Source organism: Panthera uncia, chromosome D2 (assembly GCF_023721935.1).
Source record: "Panthera uncia isolate 11264 chromosome D2, Puncia_PCG_1.0, whole genome shotgun sequence".
Taxonomy (NCBI): domain Eukaryota; kingdom Metazoa; phylum Chordata; class Mammalia; order Carnivora; family Felidae; genus Panthera; species Panthera uncia.
This window is the reverse complement of record NC_064818.1, coordinates 49,748,571-49,768,703: the sequence shown is the minus strand read 5'-3', so window position 1 is coordinate 49,768,703 and position 20,133 is coordinate 49,748,571. Positions and strand designations below refer to the sequence as shown.

The 20,133-nt window shown below is 41.9% G+C and overlaps 1 protein-coding gene across 6 annotated transcripts in view; it reads right to left on the bottom strand.

Annotated features, from left to right (window-relative positions):
• The window catches only part of PCGF5 (polycomb group ring finger 5), a 133,752-nt gene that overhangs the window by 65,973 nt on the left and 47,646 nt on the right, over positions 1 to 20,133 (bottom strand). For 4 of the 6 annotated variants that reach the window (XR_007460760.1, XM_049645409.1, XM_049645410.1 and 1 more), the window contains exons 1-2: positions 16,148 to 16,268; positions 13,804 to 14,097 (exon numbers count right to left, since the gene is read on the bottom strand). Coding sequence is in view for 5 of the 6 variants with exons in the window: in XM_049645409.1 (XP_049501366.1) it covers positions 13,804 to 13,915 (112 nt within the window). In the remaining variant the exon portion in view is untranslated. Of the gene's footprint in view, positions 1 to 13,803; positions 14,098 to 16,147; positions 16,273 to 20,133 lie in introns of those variants that run through there. The other 2 variants (XM_049645406.1, XM_049645407.1) reach the window with 2 other exon arrangements.

Below are 20,133 nucleotides of genomic sequence, written 5' to 3'. Positions count from 1 at the left end.
CTTTTTTTTTTTTTTTTTCCTTCCCCTCCCCCATGGGTTTCTGTTATGTTTCTCAGGATCCACATAAGAGTGAAACCATATGGTATCTGTCTTTCTCTGTATGGCTTATTTCACTTAGCATCACACTCTCCAGTTCCATCCATGTTGCTACAAAAGGCCATATTTCATTTTTTCTCATTGCCACGTATTCCATTGTGTATATAAACCACAATTTCTTTATCCATTCATCAGTTGATGGACATTTAGGCTCTTTCCATAATTTGGCTATTGTTGAGAGTGCCGCTATAAACATTGGGGTACAGGTGCCCCTATGCATCAGTACTCCTGTATCCCTTGGATAAATTCCTAGCAGTGCTATTGCTGGGTCATAGGGTAGGTCTATTTTTAATTTTCTGAGGAACCTCCACACTGCTTTCCAGAGCGGCTGCACCAATTTGCATTCCCACCAACAGTGCAAGAGGGTTCCTGTTTCTCCACATCCTCTCCAGCATCTATAGTCTCCTGATTTCTTCATTTTGGCCACTCTGACTGGCGTGAGGTGATATCTGAGTGTGGTTTTGATTTGTATTTCCCTGATAAGGAGCGACGTTGAACATCTTTTCATGTGCCTGTTGGCCATCCGGATGTCTTCTTTAGAGAAGTGTCTATTCATGTTTTCTGCCCATTTCTTCACTGGGTTATTTGTTTTTCGGGTGTGGAGTTTGATGAGCTCTTTATAGATTTTGGATACTAGCCCTTTGTCCGATGTGTCATTTGCAAATATCTTTTCCCATTCCGTTGGTTGCCTTTTAGTTTTGTTGGTTGTTTCCTTTGCTGTGCAGAAGCTTTTTATCTTCATAAGGTCCCAGTAATTCACTTTTGCTTTTAATTCCCTTGCCTTTGGGGATGTGCCGAGTAAGAGATTGCTACGGCTGAGGTCAGAGAGGTCTTTTCCTGCTTTCTCCTCTAAGGTTTTGATGGTTTCCTGTCTCACATTCAGGTCCTTTATCCATTTTGAGTTTATTTTTGTGAATGGTGTGAGAAAGTGGTCTAGTTTCAACCTTCTGCATGTTGCTGTCCAGTTCTCCCAGCACCATTTGTTAAAGAGACTGTCTTTTTTCCATTGGATGTTCTTTCCTGCTTTGTCAAAGATGAGTTGGCCATACGTTTGTGGGTCTAGTTCTGGGGTTTCTATTCTATTCCATTGGTCTATGTGTCTGTTTTTATGCCAATACCATGCTGACTTGATGACAGCTTTGTAGTAGAGGCTAAAGTCTGGGATTGTGATGCCTCCTGCTTTGGTCTTCTTCTTCAAAATGACTTTGGCTATTCGGGGCCTTTTGTGGTTCCATATGAATTTTAGGATTGCTTGTTCTAGTTTCGAGAAGAATGCTGGTGCAATTTTGATTGGGATTGCATTGAATGTGTAGATAGCTTTGGGTAGTATTGACATTTTGACAATATTTATTCTTCCAATCCATGAGCACGGAATGTCTTTCCATTTCTTTATATCTTCTTCAATTACCTGCATAAGCTTTCTATAGTTTTCAGCATACAGATCTTTTACATCTTTGGTTAGATTTATTCCTAGGTATTTTATGCTTCTTGGTGCAATTGTGAATGGGATCAGTTTCTTCATTTGTCTTTCTGTTGCTTCATTGTTAGTGTATAAGAATGCAACTGATTTCTGCACATTGATTTTGTATCCTGCAACTTTGCTGAATTCATGTATCAGTTCTAGCAGACTTTTGGTGGAGTCTATCGGATTTTCCATGTATAATATCATGTCATCTGCAAAAAGCGAAAGCTTGACTTCGTCTTTGCCAATTTTGATGCCTTTGATTTCCTTTTGTTGTCTGATTGCTGATGCTAGAACTTCCAGCACTATATTAAACAACAGCGGTGAGAGTGGGCATCCCTGTCGTGTTCCTGATCTCAGGGAAAAAGCTCTCAGTTTTTCCCCGTTGAGGATGATGTTAGCTGTGGGCTTTTCATAAATGGCCTTTATGATCTTTAAGTATGTTCCTTCTATCCCGACTTTCTCAAGGGTTTTTATTAAGAAAGGGTGCTGGATTTTGTCAAAGGCCTTTTCTGCATCGATTGACAGGATCATATGGTTCTTCTCTTTTTTTTTGTTAATGTGATGTATCACGTTGATCGATTTGTGAATGTTGAACCAGCCCTGCATCCCAGGAATGAATCCCACTTGATCATGGTGAATAATTCTTTTTATATGCTGTTGAATTCGATTTGCTAGTATCTTATTAAGAATTTTTGCATCCATATTCATCAGGGATATTGGCCTGTAGTTCTCTTTTTTTACTGGGTCTCTGTCTGGTTTAGGAATCAAAGTAATACTGGCTTCCTAGAATGAGTCTGGAAGTTTTCCTTCCCTTTCTATTTCTTGGAATAGCTTGAGAAGGATAGGTATTATCTCTGCTTTAAATGTCTGGTAGAACTCCCCTGGGAAGCCATCTGGTCCTGGACTCTTATTTGTTGGGAGATTTTTGATAACAGATTCAATTTCTTCGCTGGTTATGGGTCTGTTCAAGCTTTCTATTTCCTCCTGATTGAGTTTTGGAAGAGTGTGGGTGTTTAGGAATTTGTCCATTTCTTCCAGGTTGTCCAATTTGCTGGCATATAATTTTTCATAGTATTCCCTGATAATTGTTTGTATCTCTGAGGGATTGGTTGTAATCATTCCATTTTCATTCATGATTTTATCTATTTGGGTCATCTCCCTTTTCTTTTTGAGAAGCCTGGCTAGAGGTTTGTCAATTTTGTTTATTTTTTTCAAAAAACCAACTCTTGGTTTCGTTGATCTGCTCTACAGTTTTTTTAGATTCTATATTGTTTATTTCTGCTCTGATCTTTATTATTTCTCTTCTTCTGCTGGGTTTAGGCTGCCTTTGCTGTTCTGCTTCTATTTCCTTTAGGTGTGCTGTTAGATTTTGTATTTGGGATTTTTCTTGTTTCTTGAGATAGGCCTGGATTGCAATGTATTTTCCTCTCAGGACTGCCTTCGCTGCATCCCAAAGCGTTTGGATTGTTGTATTTTCATTTTCGTTTGTTTCCATATATTTTTTAATTTCTTCTCTAATTGCCTGGTTGACCCACTCATTCGTTAGTAGGGTGTTCTTTAACCTCCATGCTTTTGGAGGTTTTCCAGACTTTTTCCTGTGGTTGATTTCAAGCTTCATAGCATTGTGGTCTGAAAGTATGCATGGTATAATTTCAATTCTTGTAAACTTATGAAGGGCTGTTTTGTGACCCAGTATATGATCTATCTTGGAGAATGTTCCATGTGCACTCGAGAAGAAAGTATATTCTGTTGCTTTGGGATGCAGAGTTCTAAATATATCTGTCAAGTCCATCTGATCCAATGTATCATTCAGGGCCCTTGTTTCTTTATTGACTGTGTGTCTAGATGATCTATCCATTCTGTAAGTGGGGTGTTAAAGTCCCCTGCAATGACCACATTCTTATCAATAAGGTTGCTTATGTTTATGAGTAATTGTTTTATATATCTGGGGGCTCGGGTATTTGGCGCATAGACATTTATAATAGTTAGCTCTTCCTGGTGGATAGACCCTGTGATTATTATATAATGCCCTTCTTCATCTCTTGTTACAGCCTTTAATTTAAAGTCTAGTTTGTCTGATATAAGTATGGCTACTCCAGCTTTCTTTTGGCTTCCAGGAGCATGATAGATAGTTCTCCATCCCCTCACTCTCAATCTAAAGGTGTCCTCAGATCTAAAATGAGTCTCTTGTAGACAGCAAATAGATGGGTCTTGTTTTTGTATCCATTCTGATACCCTATGTCTTTTAGTTGGTGCATTTAATCCATTTACATTCAGTGTTATTATAGAAAGATACGGGTTTAGAGTCATTGTGATGTCTGTATGTTTTATGCTTGTAGTGATGTCTCTGGTACTTTGTCTCACAGGATCCCCCTTAGGATCTCTTGTAGGGCTGGTTTCGTGGTGACAAATTCCTTCAGTTTTTGTTTGTTTGGAAAGACCTTTATCTCTCCTTCTATTCTAAATGACAGACTTGCTGGATAAAGGATTCTCGGCTGCATATTTTTTCTGTTTAGCACACTGTAGATATCGTGCCAAGCCTTTCTGGCCTGCCAAGTTTCAAAGGAGAGATCAGTCACGAGTCTTATAGGTCTCCCTTTATAAGTGAGGGCACGTTTATCCCTTGCTGCTTTCAGAATTTTCTCTTTATCCTTGTATTTTGCCAGTTTCACTATGATATGTCGTGCAGAAGATCGATTCAAGTTACGTCTGAAGGGAGTTCTCTGTGCCTCTTGGATTTCAATGCCTTTTTCCTTCCCCAGTTCAGGGAAGTTCTCAGCTATAATTTCTTCAAGTACCCCTTCAGCACCTTTCCCTCTCTCTTCCTCCTCTGGGATACCAATTATGCGTATATTATTTTTTTTTAGTGTATCACTTAGTTCTCTAATTTTCCCCTCATACTCCTGGATTTTTTTATCTCTCTTTCTTTCAGCTTCCTCTTTCTCCATAACTTTATCTTCTAGTTCGCCTATTCTCTCCTCTGCCTCTTCAAGCCGAGCTGTCGTGGTTTCCATTTTGTTTTGCATTTCGTTTAAAGCGTTTTTCAGCTCCTCGTGACTGTTCCTTAGTCCCTTGATCTCTGTAGCAAGAGATTCTCTGCTGTCCTGTATACTGTTTTCAAGCCCAGCGATTAATTTTATGACTATTATTCTAAATTCACTTTCTGTTATATTATTTAAATCCTTTTTGATCAGTTCATTCGCTGTTGTTATTTCCTGGAGATTCTTCTGAGGGGAATTCTTCCGTTTGGTCATTTTGGATAGTCCCTGGAGTCGTGAGGACCTGCAGGGCACTTCCCCCGTGCTGTGGTGTATAACTGGAGTTGGTGGGCGGGGCCGCAGTCCGACCTGATGTCTGCCCCCAGCCCACCGCTGGGGCCACAGTGAGACTGGTGTGTGCCTTCTCTTCCCCTCTCCTAGGGGCGGGATTCACTGTGGGGTGGCGTGGCCCGTCTGGGCTACTTGCCCACTGCCAGGCTTGTGGTGCTGGGGATCTGGCGTATTAGCTGGGGTGGGTAGGCAAGGTGCACGGGGGCAGGAGGGGCAGGCTTAGCTCGCTTCTCCTTAGGTGATCCACTTCAGGAGGGGCCCTGTGGCAGCGGGAGGGAGTCACATCCGCTGCCGGAGGTTTGGCTCCGCAGATGCACAGAGTTTGGTGTTTGCGCTGCGCGAGCAAGTTCCCTGGCAGGAACTGGTTCCCTTTGGGATTTTGGCTGGGGGATGGGCGGGGGAGATGGCGCTGGCGAGCGCCTTTGTTCCCCGCCAAGCTGAGCTCTGCGGTCCGGGGGCTCAGCAGCTCTCCCTCCCTTTGTCCTCCAGCCTTCCCGCTTTCCGAGCAGAGCTGTTAACTTATGACCTCCCAGACGCTAAGTCGCGCTTGCTGTCGGAACACAGTCTGTCCGGCCCCTCCGCTTTTGCCAGCCAGACTCGGGAGCTCCGCTTGGCCGGCGAGCCGCCCCTCCGCCCCGGCTCCCTCCCGCCAGTCGGGGAGCGCGCACCGCCTCGCCGCCCTTCCTACCCTCTTCCGTGGGCCTCTTGTCTGCGCTTGAGTCCTGAGACTCCCTTCTGCTAATCCTCTGGCGGTTTTCTGGGTTCTTTAGGCAGGTGTAGGTGGAATCTAAGTGATCGGCAGGACGCGTTGTGAGCCCCGCGTCCTCCTACGCCGCCATCTTCCGGAACCTAAACATTCTTTATTATCTCATGCACAGTTTCAAAAGCTAAAAGAACCATAAATTTAATGATTTTTCTTTAGCATTATTGCTAGTAACACCTAGATTAAGACCCATAATTATTTTCTTATTTAAAAAGAATCATCAAAATGAACACTATAATCACTTTCATAAATGAATGTCTAGTTTCTGCCAAAATATTGTTTGAAACATGTAACATCAGTATACCATTGACCTCACCTCATTTCTAGTACAATCCTGAAACACTGTACGTGCAACCTGTTGAGACTTTAAATATAATTCCTAATTAGGTCTTTGATTTTTATTCTAAGAAAAAGTCTTGCCTCAAAAAATTGAAATTTATAAAGAATACCTTATTGGAAAGTTCAGTTTATATCTTTCCTTCAATATAATGGCTATTTAATATTAATAAATTAATAAATTCAGATGATTGGGTACATCATGACAGGTATACTGTCATGCAAACATAGTTGGGAGAGCCGTGTGTGTGAGCTCATGTGCACGCGTGTGCGCGCTCTCTCTCTGTATATACGTATATTTAAATTCACCTCTTTGCTTAAAGAAGCTTCAGAAACAAAGCCAAGCAGAAAGAAGAAAAAATAAAATTAGGAAAATATCATAATTTATTATGAAGATATGCCAGAGTCAGATGTCCAGGATTCCAAACCCAGCTCCAGCATTTATCAGCTTCGTTACTTAACCTTTCTGAGTCCTATTTCTGTGAAAAAACACTGTGATAAAATCTGAAATACTCTCCCCTCAACCGTTCTCACAGCTTGCTCTTTCCTATTATTTTGGTCTCTGTTCAAATGGTAAGTCCCAAGAAAGACCTTTCTCTGTTTTATTGTTTCTCATAGCTGTTGTTATACATAGCATCTGAAATTATCCTGTTTACTTGCTTATTGTCTGTCTCTCCAATTAGAACAGAAGTTCCAGGAGGGTGCAGACTAGGTCTGTCTTGTTTATTGCTGTGTTTCCATTGGCTAGAATAATGATTGGCACAATGTAGGTGCTAATAAACATCTGTTGAATGATTAAATAATACCACCTAACTTGAGGGGTTCTTGGGAAGATTGAATAAGATAATAAATGTAAAGCTCATGACCCCAAATACAACAAACACTCAATAAATAATAGCCATTAGTTTAATCTTTTATTAGCATTTATTTTAATTATGGTGTGATTTAATTGCAGTATGATTACAGACTGCCTAGTTGAAGTATGCTAGTATTATAAAAGTCTGGTCATGAGCTGTGCTTTTCAAACTAGCGCATCACAGAATCACCTGAAAGCTTGTTATTACACAGATTTCTGGCCTTGTCCCCAGAGATTTTGATTCAGCAGGTCTACGGTAAGGCCCAAGAATTTGCACTTTTAACAAGTTCCCAGGTGATGCTGTGGCTGGCAGATGGAGACTGCGCTTTGGATATAGCAAGTGGATGTAGCCTAAGATTTTCAAACATCGAGTATGAACATATCAAGAAATCTCTGTACCTTAAAGTACTTATATATTTACGATACTTGTTCAAAAACAATAAATGGTTGGTTATACTTAAATTTTACCACCTTCTGATTGTGTTGTTCCTTCATTTTTACTTATTACCACATAAAATCACCAAGTCCCTTAACTGTCACATCAACTATACTTAATTGTCAATTAACCCTTCTTCTTTGCATAAGTTAAAAACTAAGTACAACAACACTTTTCCAAAGAATTTGTTCTCTGTGCAGGGATTACTGCCACAATCTCTGAAAGGGCACAAAGAAGAAAGCTTTCCTTTCCTGTACCACAGATTTCTATGTCTATAACCTTCTTTTTCTCCTGGGGAAAGAATCATCACTCTTACAGGGGCCGCTAACCACAAGAGAGTTAAGAACCAACGCACTGTATTCTCCACATTTTAGCTGCCGGAACAAAGCTCCTTTGTTCTTAGTTGAAGTGAAAAGTCTTTAATTTTAAGTCAACAACCTATACAGCCACAAGCAAATACACCCTAAGCAACCTCAGAAAGTTTCTGAGGATCCTGGTGCAAGAGACAGAGCATCCTTTAATCTAGAACTGCCAATCTCTGGTCCCCAATCCAGTGTCTCTCTCTCCCTAAGACCCACGAGGCTTCCCCCTAAATTGTAGAAGACCGTTTTTCAAAATATGTAATTCCTAATTGACATTGCCTATGTGCCTTTCAAGCTACCTATTACTGCGTATGAATCTCTGAAAGAAAAAACACAATAAAATAATCAACAAATTGGCCATTTATTTATTCATTTGATCCTTTATCAAGCACCTAAGTACCAGGCACTAAGGTACACGTAACCCAAAGCTACCTATGGTAGCAAGTCGGTGGCATATCTTGGAGGAGATGAGTTTTAAAGGATGTGCATCTGCTCACTGGGCATATGGGTGAAGTGCATTCTAAAGCAGAGCACACTGCTGAACCAAGTATGTGCCTGTATGTGCAGTAGGCAGTGAGGGAGGAAGATGTGGGCACGGCTAAGTAGTTTCAATTTATCCCGAGGCACCTGGGTATCTCTAAGAAATTCTGGGTCAGCTGATGAGTGAGCAGTGAAGACAGTAAACTGTTTAAATGATCATGCTTTGACACAGGTTAGAAGTGAGTTGCAGAGACTTTGGGCAGAAGTAATGAGGGCCTGAACAGTCACAGGGGGGTGGCAGTGAAGGGACAGATTTGAGAGGGATTAAAGTGAGAGACCAGACAGGACTTGGTCCCCATTCTGTTAGGGAGGGTAAACAGAGTCGAGTGTGGAGCTTATTTCCTGCTGGAATAACTGAAGATCAGTATCCCATTCACTCATTTTTAGACATGCTGAGCTCCAGATGGCTTCAGGACATCCAGGTGGACACCAGGAGGATTTTGAAGCTCAGAAGAAAGGTTTATGCCAGAAATAAAGATTGGGAGACATCAGCACATGCAGCTGAAGTCCCAGAGTAGGTGAGCTCACATGGAAAAGAAAAAGATCCAAATACACACGTAGAATTTTTTTCTTGGCTTAGGAGAAGTTTGCTTGATAGAGTTTAAGTTCTAAATCAATCTTTTTTTTTTTTTTACCACTCTACTCCAGTGGCTAGCAAAGTGACTGACAACTAAATATTTTAAATAATTCAATAATTATTTGGAGGGACGTTTACTTCCTTAAGTTCTGGGTTATTAAAATGATCTCATAGATCTGCAACCATGGTTAATGTGGATTTAGCTCATCTAGCATGAAGTGACCAAAGATAAAACTCATTTGTATGTTAATTTCCACCTAATTTAAAAAATTTATCTTTTTATCAAGTGTCCTTGGCCTGCTTTAGAGAAGTGGTGTTAGTAGGTGAGGTACAAACCTACTTAAAAATGGGGGCTTTTGTAAGCTTTGTCTGTCTGTTTGTTTTGGCAATTCCTTGCCCAGAGCCTGGGACACAGCCTGCCCTGTCACCTCTGCCTCCCACATCCTTCTAACTGGCTTGCCCCTTTCTCTTTCTTCCACACAGCTGGCGTGCTAACATCGAGGGCTGCTGCAGTCACTTATCATGCTGGTTCTGTTGGCCCTTCTTTCTACATCAATAGGGAAGCCGGGCAGTGTTAGCTCCAGAACTTACTGGGAGAATGGGAGAGCATCAACCTATCTGATCTGAGGAGGAGAGACAAAGAGGTGAAATGCATTTGCAGAGTATCCCAAAGGAAAAAAGTAACTTCATGTATCCATATGACAGCGGGGAGCATCATGCATGATTCCCACCTCCCGCCCTGCTGCATGCATTTCTACCGCAGCCAGGCCCAAGCTTACTCACATCTCTGCCTGAGGAGGCCAGGGCCTATGGCTTTAGGAATTTCAAAAAACACTCTAGTTTCTTATCTTGCATGCCATTCTGCTGCAATATCCCGACACATACCTGCTATTATATCATTCCGTTTCATTAGTTTCACTGCACTTATCAGCATCCAAATTTCATGTATTTCTTAACTTGATTACTCTGTCCTTCCTCATTTGACCAGAAAGTCCAGAAGGGCAGATTCCATGTCTGGTTTTACTCATCAACGGTAAAGCTCCATTTATATATTTTAATTTTCAAAATTCAAATAAGACCAGAATCTTATATCATGAATTTTCATAGTAAGAACTATTTTTTTACCCATTCTTTAAAGAATCACAAAATCATAGTCTTTGTACAGAGTTATTTTAATAAGATATTCTTTCTATATTCTATCAGTCAAGATAAAAAATATGATGATGTACTGCAGCGTCACTTAACATTTCTCACTTTCCTCCTGTCCCATTTGGCCATCTTACTTTTATATTTTATACTATCTCAAATCACAGCATCATTATATCTGACCCATATTATACATTAGAAAACTGGGTAAGGGCGCCTGGGTGGCTCAGTCGGTTGAGCGTCCAACTTCGGCTCAGGTCATGATATCACGGTTCGTGGGTTTGAGCCATGCATCGGGCTGTGTGCTGACAGCTCGGAGCCTGGAGCCTGCTTCAGATTCTGTGTCTCCCTCTCTCTGACCCTCCCCCCGTTCATGCTCTTTCTCTGTCTCAAAAATGAATAAATATTTAAAAAAAAAAACTTATTAAAAAAAAAAGAAAACTGGGTAAGATCAAAGACCCAACCAATGACTGAGAAACGCTGAGTTGCAGTATTATCTTATCGTTACAAATAAGATACTTTGCAAATGGGATAGTTGTTGCCTACAAGCTCCAATATAAATACAAGCAAAATAGTACCCAGAAATCTAAGCACCAGAAAGTGAATAAAGATGAGTACTACAGGATCCTCAGCTCTCCAGAAACACTGGGTTGAGTATCTGACTCCATCATTTACTCTATTATTTGGTATTCTCTGCTGAGGATAAAGGCCACATTTATGATTTATTTACCACTGTCTTTTAATCCCACTTCTGCCACATACATTCTCTTTCAGCAAAGGGGCTTGATGATGGTCAAGGAGTTTTTCAGGCCAGAATGACTTGTGCTGTTAAACTGTCACTTACCCTTTTAGACTTTAAACTGCTGTTGCAAACATAAACATAGCCCTTGCTTATAACATGACTGTTTATACTTCTGGAATCTTTTGTTTTCCATCTCAATTTAAAATTGGGATTTTATTATGTCCCAGAGAAAATTTTCTTTCAGAAAAACAGATATAAAATCTGCATTAGAAAGACAGAAATTGGAGAATTTGTGCTTTCTTCTTATCTCCCAGATTTGGCAGTTTTTGCTGGAGAAATCCAAATATGAAAATAATGCACAAATGTTAGAAGAAGTAAAACAAAACAGACCGTGGACCAGGTCCGGGTACCATGCTTGGTGTAGTGGGAAACATGTAAGTAGAAGATTGAGTCCTTGCCCTAGAGTATTCACATTCTATTGGCTCTTCCTCCAAAATACATCCACAATCCACTCTTCCCCGCCTCCATTGCACACCTCATTACCCTGGTTGAAGGCCCTACAATCTTTCAGCTGACATGCAGTGATAGCCTTCTGATTGCTGTTCCATAAACCTGCCAAGGGCATTCCCACCTCAAGGCCTTATACTTGCTTTTCCCTCCATCTAGAATGCTCTTCCCATATATACACAGAGCTCAATTCCTTCAGGTTTGTGTTCAAATGTCATCGTATCAAAGAGGCCAACCCTGACACTGTATATAAAATAACCCCATCTCTCCTATCCACAACCTTCTTTATTTCTCTTCATAGCATTTATCATTATCTTACATGGCACATATTTATTATTAGTTTCAGCTACTCGAATCTAAGCTTCTTGAGAGCCCAGATGTTTGACTATCCTGTTCACTGCGGTATCCTCTGTGTCCAGAATGGACAGTGCCTGGCACACAATAGGTATTCAATAAATATTTGTTCGATGACATTTAACTGGTAATTATTCAAGCTAAGTAATGATACAGGGCAACAGCAAATTAGTATTTCAAGACAGTTCATAGTTAATTGCTAATTGAATAGCATAGGCCAGTAATACCCAAAGGTAATACATATCTCCATCACTTGGAGAGGTTTTCCAAAATACACATACACAGACCTCACCACAACTGATTCACCAAATCGCTCTAGGTGGAAATCTGAGCATATGTATTTTATTTTTAATTTTTTTTAATGTTTATTTATTTCTGAGACAGAGGGAGACAGAGCATGAGTAGGGGAGGGGCAGAAAGAGAGGGAGACACAGAATCAGAAGCAGGCACCAGGCTCCGAGCTGTCAGCACAGAGCCCGACGCGGGGCTCGAACTCACCGCGAGATCGTTACGTGGGCTGAAGTCAGACACCCAACCGACTGAGCCACCCAGGCGCCCCTGAGTGTATGTATTTTAAACAGCTTCTTAGAATGATTCTATTTTGCTTTTATTGTGGTACACTATATATTACATAAAATTTGCCATTTTAACCATTTCCAGGTGATTCTCTATTTTGTACCTATCTAAAACTCCTGGTGTAGTATTATGTCAGTTCAGTAGCAGGAGAACAGGTGAAAGGGAGGATCTTAGAGCATGAGCTTTGGAGTTGAATAAGGTTCACCACTCATTAGCTGTGACACTGGGCAAGTTACTTAACTCAAGGTTTCCACACCCACAAAATGAAGATAATCTCTATACTCTCTCTTTCCCAATATCCACTCCAGACTGTTTCAAGCAAAGCTAAAATGAAATCAAGTATATAAAATATATATAAAAAAATATATATATATGTATGTATGTATGTATATATATATATATATAATATAAAATAAAATATCTATTTGGTGCACACAATAGGCATTAAACTAGAACTTACTAGAATTACTTTCACTGAAACAGGAAAACAGTTTCATATGGGCAGAAACACAGAAAGTATGTGGAATCCTGGCATAAGTGGCTAGAACAATGAAACTTCTACTGATAGGCCAGGTGAGAAAGAAACTTGACAGGAGTTCCATAGACATGACCATATTAGAACAGAGGTTTTCAAACTTGATCATGCTTCCAAATCACCTAGAGGGCTTATTGAACACAGATTGCTGGGTCTACTCCCAGACCTTTTGATTCAGTAATTCTGGAGTGGGGCTTGTTAATGTGCATTTCTCATAAGTTCCCAAGTGATGCATAGGCTGCTGGTTTTTTGGTCAAAGGGTAGAAAATTTCAGTTCAACAAGACGAAGAAGTCCTAGAGATCTGCACGGCATACAGCCTATCGTTAATATTACTGTGTTGTACGCTTAAAATTTGCTGAGGATAGGTTTTATATTCAGTGGTCATATCACAAAAAAATAATAACAAGAGCATGGGAGGAAACTTTTAGAGGAAATAGATAGGCTTATGACCTATGGTAATGATTTCATGGGCATACACTTATCTCTAAACTCATCAAGTTGCATACACTGAATATGTACAGCTTTTTGTAAGTCAACCATACAATAAGGTCTTAAAAAGCCAATGAATTAAAGCAAGTATACCCAAACAAAACCTGTGAGATTAATTCCTGCAATATAATTTTTTTAAATCAAAAAGCTAAAATGGTTCGCTTTTCAAAAAACTATATCCAATAATATGTTCATGGTTTTTAGAACATGAAAATTAAACAAAAGTCAACTATTACATAATAATACAAGAAAAATTTCATGCCCCTGCTATCTTAATGACAAATTCAATCCTGAAAATAGATTCAGAGTTAATTCTTGGAATACTCATTGTTTTGAAAGCTAAAATCTAGATAAAAACAAAATGTGGTGGTTTTTTTTTTTTTTTTTTTTTTTTTTTTTAAATTTTTTTTTTCAACGTTTTTTAATTTATTTTTGGGACAGAGAGAGACATAGCATGAACGGGGGAGGGGCAGAGAGAGAGGGAGACACAGAATCGGAAACAGGCTCCAGGCTCCGAGCCATCAGCCCAGAGCCTGACGCGGGGCTCGAACTCACGGACCGTGAGATCGTGACCTGGCTGAAGTCGGACGCTTAACCGACTGCGCCACCCAGGCGCCCCAAAATGTGGTGGTTTTAAAAGAACAAGTGTAGCCCATAACTTCTGAGGCATAAATGACAAAAAAGAATACTCACAGGTATGGAGGCATTCTGTCACTGTGGTTGGCTTGATCAGGTACCCTTTACAGATGTAGCAGGTGATATAAGGATTGAAATCTTTCACCAAGTGTTTCCTTTGGGTAGCCATTCGTGGTTAGCTAGGACTGGCTTTAGTAGTTCAGGCAAAGAGGGGTAGTAAGCGGATGAAGTCTGATCCCAGGAGCCGGCGTGGAGTTCCCAACTGGATGTCCTGAGGCATGAGAACTAACATCCAGATTTATCATGAGATCGCTGGTCATCACTCCTTTTGGTGGTTCTGCTTTCCCATCTCTGTTTCCACAGTAATTTTAAAAAGATAAGAGAAAAAGAGTGTCAAATTCCTCATACGGTATTGATAACATATTAGCAGCAAGTGTTATATGCTCCAAATTGGGTGTATGGGTGAACAGAACACTTCATTCACTGTCACATTAATTTGTAAACCTGCTATGGTGTCATTCAGGAAAATGACAAATTCATCCAATCTGGAGCCTTAACTCTCAATTCTACACGTGACACCCAAAGCGGTTAACTCCAGTTTTGATATCTTTACCTCTTCAGTAATGCAGTTTAACTACCTGCTTGACTTCTCTATTAGGAGTCCTTTCCAATACGAGTTACAAGATTCAAAATTGAAATCATTATCCTATCAAAATGCTTCCTATTTCCATTTTGTACCCTGCATCCAGTCAGTGAAATCAAGTTGATGTCCTTTTCCGTTCCATCCATAGCCACCCTATTTGAATAGTACCTCTCCACCTGCAGTCCATCTTACATTCTACCAGATTTATTTTATTCTATCACATTCGGGTCCTCTTTTCAAAGATTGTCAGTGTTCCCTCTTTACAAACAGACATTTAAATTCCTTAGCTTTCCATACAAGACCTTCACAGGCTGACCTTAGCATACCCTTCAACACTTTTCTTCAGGCAAAGTGAAAGGATCTCTCATGGTCCATTTTGCAGGCTCTATATACCCACTGTCCAACAAGCCCTTCCTCTCCTCTAAATCCTACCTGTATCCTTGGAAACCCTTCTCCAAAGTTATGCTCAGTGTACTCTCTTCTCGGGTTTAACCCTTACTACTCTCCTATTACATCTTTCTTTTAATTTAATTTATAGTTCCATTCATTCTTTATCTCCTCTATTAGACTGCAAATTCTTTGATAGAAACTGGTCACATTTAGTAAATGTATAACTTGGGCAATGTTATTTATCCTCTCTAAATCTCAGTTTTTAAACTATTAATGAAAAGAGTGCGCGCGCCCTAGAGTGGTAAGGATTAAATAAGACCATATACATAAAGCTAGCACACAATAAGAACTGAACGTCATTAACTTTTTTTCCAGAAATGTTTAGCACAGTTGGCTGGTCCGTGGAGTTGCTGGAAAAAAAAGTTTTAAAGGTTTCTTACAAACAAATGTGTTCTAGGAGAAAACAGCATGAAGGAAGGTACTGATTTCCTAGGTTAATCCTATAAACAGGAACTTTTCTCCTATCTTAGCGGTTAACTCACAGGTGAGTATAAAGCAATGGGAGAGGTAAAAGGCATCATTCCATTGACACATCGCCATTAAGAATGTGCACGGTACAGGTTCTGGGGGTGTCATCCTAACCGCTCAGGAGAACTGTGTCGAGGGTGTAACACAAAGGGAGCATAAATAACAGCCGGCCGGGGCGGGGGGGGGGGGGGGGGGGTCTGGTCTGCGGCCCTTTATGACCTTCCGCAAGGCATTTAATATCCGTGCCTGGGTTTCGGCTTCTCCTGTACACATTGGGACTAAGGGCCTTGCCTTGTCCACAGGTTTGCCAGGAAGCTCCAAAGTTAAGAGAAAGTCTTCTGAAAGAGGAAATGCACGGTCCCGATCTCACACCACCCGAGCCACAGAGTCCTGTCACCACGACGGTTAAAGGAAGCAAGTATTTGCAGTGACGGGGAGGAAGGGAACTTTTCCGCGTCCTCCGGCGGGACCCGGCAGCACGGCCCGGGGCGGTCCAAGCACAAGTCCGCCCCGCCCGCCTGGCAGGTGCGCGGGCCCGGGCCCGGAGGACGCGCCGCTCGGGCCGGGCCGGGGCTGCGCCGGGGAAGACGCGCCGCCTCTCCCGGGGCCGAGCGCCGGCAGCTCGCCGCCCTCTCCGCGCCCGAGGCCAGGACGCGGCCCCGAAGCCCCCAGACCCTGGCCGGACACCCCAACCCCGGCTGCGAGAGACTCCCGGCTCCAGGCGAGGCCGGCCGCGGCAGGTGCCTGGAGGTGCCGCTCCCGCCCCGGGCGCAAACTTGGGCAGGGAGCGCGGGGGCGGCCGGGGCCCCTCGGCCGCTCTCAAGCCCGCCCGGTACCTACCCCGCGGCCGCCGCCGCCGCCGCCGCTCCTCGCCCGCCAGCGCGCCGGCCTCAGAGGGAAGGAAAGTGAAAGAGAAACAGCGCCCGCCGCGGCCTGGCCGGTCCCCGCGCCCCGTCCGCCCTCCCCCTGCAGGCGGGAGCGCGCCGGCTCCGCGGGGCCACTCGGCTCGGGCCCGATAGGGCGCGGCGGGCCTCGGGGCCCAGAGCCGGTGCCGCCTCCAAGGGCAACTCCACCCCCTTCCAACCGCCGGCGCCGCCGGCCGGCCACGCCCCCGGCCACGCCCCCGGCGCCACGCCCGCAGGCCACGCCCGCCTGCCCGCGCTCCTCGCAGGTGCTGCGGCCTGCCGCCCGCCCTGGCCTCCTTGGCTTCAGCGCGACTCGCAGCCTTGGCCAAATTTCATCTCGGTTCTTCTTCTCGCCACCCCTCCCGGTTGTTTTCATCATAACAATGTCTGGTACATTTTCCCTGGTGCGTTTAAAAGCAACGGTCAGTGCTGATAATGAGTCACCCTGTGAAACTGTCTACTCAACTGCGTCTTCCCCAAGCCAGTCCCACCTGCGCAGCAGCGGGGATGAAGACATTCCTTGATTTACACCTTATGTAAAAATCACTAACGAACTTACTACTCTGGGGTGGGGATCGTGGACAAGTGAGCAAGGAGCGCGGTGGGGGCGGGGGTATTAGCAGAAAGGTAAAGAGTTACTACTATTTTCAAGGTTCAAAACAAACAAAAACCCCAGTTCTCTTCGTAGTGGCTTTGAGACCTGCAAGAGACCACTTACTGCAAAAATGTATTCAAAACCATGCATTAAAGGATTCCTTAAAGTCATTCAATCCTATTCTACTGCATTCCAAAAATTTAACAAATTTCTTCTACAACCACTCGTTTGCTAAACATTAAATTAGACCTGGTTCTTTGCTTCTTAGAAGACTGCAACCCAGTAATCCTACGGTGGCAGGCAAATCCGTGTGGTCTCCACCAGTAAAACAAAAGTCAAAGCGAACATCCCAAAGGTAATCAGCAAAAGGTGGCTTCAATTTGTGCATAAGAGGGAAAGGTGTTGCAATTACATCATCTTTGCTTCTGCAGAAGTGAGAGCAGTGGGGGCTAGGGAACTGACAGTTGGGGAGGGGCGATTAATGCAAAGTTATTTGTTTGATCTCCTGTTGACAGGACTAACCTTCCTTATCACCAGAGGGACAGACTGTGGAAATGGTTCTAGTGGCCAACAAACCCAACAACCACCGGTCCAGCAACCATACAGGTGTTCAAAGATCTATTTCAAATGTGAATACACCAAACAAGTAGACAAAGACAGCTTTTAAAAATATCCAATTTATCATAAAACTTATGTAGAGTGGACATAACATTTAAAAAATACCACTGTTAATATTACAGCAGGAGCAATACATTTTCTCAAACAGCTTTCAATGACATTTTTATCATCCTTACAAGAACCTAAAATATATATGCCAATTTCCATGCTAGGATCAACTTCAATAAGTCACAGCAATCACAATGGGCACATTGGTCAAATGACTTTAGAGCGGAAGGATTACTTTCAAATCTTTCATCTTAGAGACAAAACAGATGAATATGTGAAAAGTCGCCCTATTTCAAGTGCATGTAAAACATGTAATGGAAAATGTATATACACACACACACATATATGTATATGTATACATATATGTATATGCACTTGTATATGCATGCACATGTATATGTACACATATATGTGTACATATATGTGTGTGTATACACATGTGTATGTGTGTGTGTATGTGTGTATGTGTGTGTGTGTATATACACACACACACACATACACACATACACACATACACACACACACATACCACTTACTGAAGGTCCAGGGGGGCTTAAATGTGACTGGTGGTCAATAGTAAGTGGGGTTAATCAGCATTCCCTGAGGAAATGAGCTTGAGGATGGATATTAGAAAGGCTTCTATTAGCAATGGAAGAGGGATGATGAACATGCTAGAGCAGTATTTGAACACGGATGTAGAGGTGGCATTGCCACAATCAGAACTACAAATGGTGGGCTTGGGGGTAACAAAGAATTACAACCTTGGTAAGGAAATCTGTGCCTTGTGTACCCAGAGGTAGCACACGATGTAGTAAAATGCTTGGTGGTGCCTCCTTTCCCTTCTTCAGCAACCACCCACCTTTCCCAGTCCAAGAAAAAAAAATGCACATATGAAAAAAATAAGAAAAAAACCTCAAACATTTGTCTGGTTAAAAAAATTAGTATCAAAAGAAATGGTAAGAGAGAATGTTACAAAGAGACAAGTTTCCTGACCTACGTGTAGGTTCTGAGCATCTAAACATAGGACTTTCGGTGGCTGTTTCCTTTTCTTCCCTGGGAATACTTGCCAGTAACTTACCTCTTAGTTCTTTGGTTCTGACATGGGGTTGGAACAAACCACAGAAGCTTCCATGTGAGCAGGTGCTCTGATAACAAATCTCAAGTACCAGTGAGACCCTCAAATAAACAAAGGCCTGGAAGCAATTGGATATACAGGACTGGGGGGGAAAAGGCAGATAAAAGAATCATCGCTGAGAGTCCCCTTATCACTAATCTACTTCAGCTTTCTCATTTTACAAACGTAGAAACCAAGATCCTGGGAAGTGGCAAGTTCGTAATCACAGACCTGCTTTTGGTAAAGCCAACACCTAAACAAAGGTACCGGTTCCATATCATTTACATCTCTCAAAGGGAATTTCCTAAGTCCAGGATTTTAGGGGAGGTTTGGTAAGAAACAAATGAGCTTACAAGAAAATAAGGAACAAAGGGAGAGAAGAATGGATGAAGGGAGAGAGGGGAATTACTGCCGATATGGCATGCAGGAGGAACTGCCACTGGTGATCTCCTATCAAAGAAGCATCATCCCAAAGCAATGACTTGCTTCATTTCATCATTGATCCAGACTCTTCCGGGGAACCACAGATGGCTCCTGATAACTCTTGGAACTATTTGGAGGTACCTGTATATCTGACAAATGTTTTCATTACTTTATATTTTATGTCTAGATTTTTATTTCAGTCAAGGCCCGGTAATGGATAAGTAATTCTATACTGAAAAGTTCACATTCTGTCCTTGGCTAATAAATATATTATCAATGATCTGACGTTTAATAGCATAATGTTTAAAAATCGGGTTAGAACTTTATTTACATTTCCCCTGGGATATTAAATAAGATGGCTTTTTCATTATTGTAAATTATTTTATCTACCTAAGTATGCTATTTAATCGTTTTATACAGAATATCTCTAACATAAAACTATCCTCTGTAATCTAAAAGTCTTCCTACAGAGATTTTAGGAAATATTCAAATTGAATGTCCCCTTGGGGCATTTAAAATAAAATAAATAATAAATAAAAATAATAAATAAAAATAAAATAAATGGGACATATAAAATAAAATGTATTTATTTTATAACCATGGATATTACAGCTCAAAATCTATGATTACCTAAAATCAGTGACAGTGGAATGAGAGGGGAACAGAACTGAAGGACTTCCAATCCCCCTCAACCACGTCTCTTTTCCTGTTAATGCAGCCCTCCCTTATGATCAATAATTGTCAAGGACTCTCTCTAGTAAATGCCTTTGAATCCTTCCACTTACCCTGGTTGAGATTACTACCATGTCTACCTTCCATCACTTCAATGAACTCTTAGAAAGCTATGGCTCTCGTCTGTCAAACCCTTCTCCACAGCATAACCAGAAGACTCTCTAACTACAAATTGGATCGTGTTGCTCCCCAGTTAAAAAAAACAAAGAAAAAACACAATTCTGTTCTTAGGCTAACCACCCAAACACTTAATAAACCCATCCCAGATTCCCATTCCTTCTACAGCCTCTCCCTTGAAGTCTAGGCTGTAGCCCTAATGAACATTTTTACCTTTGAACTACAGAGGTGGATCTCCTTTCTTTCAAATGAGCATCCTGTCCCAGTTCCCTCA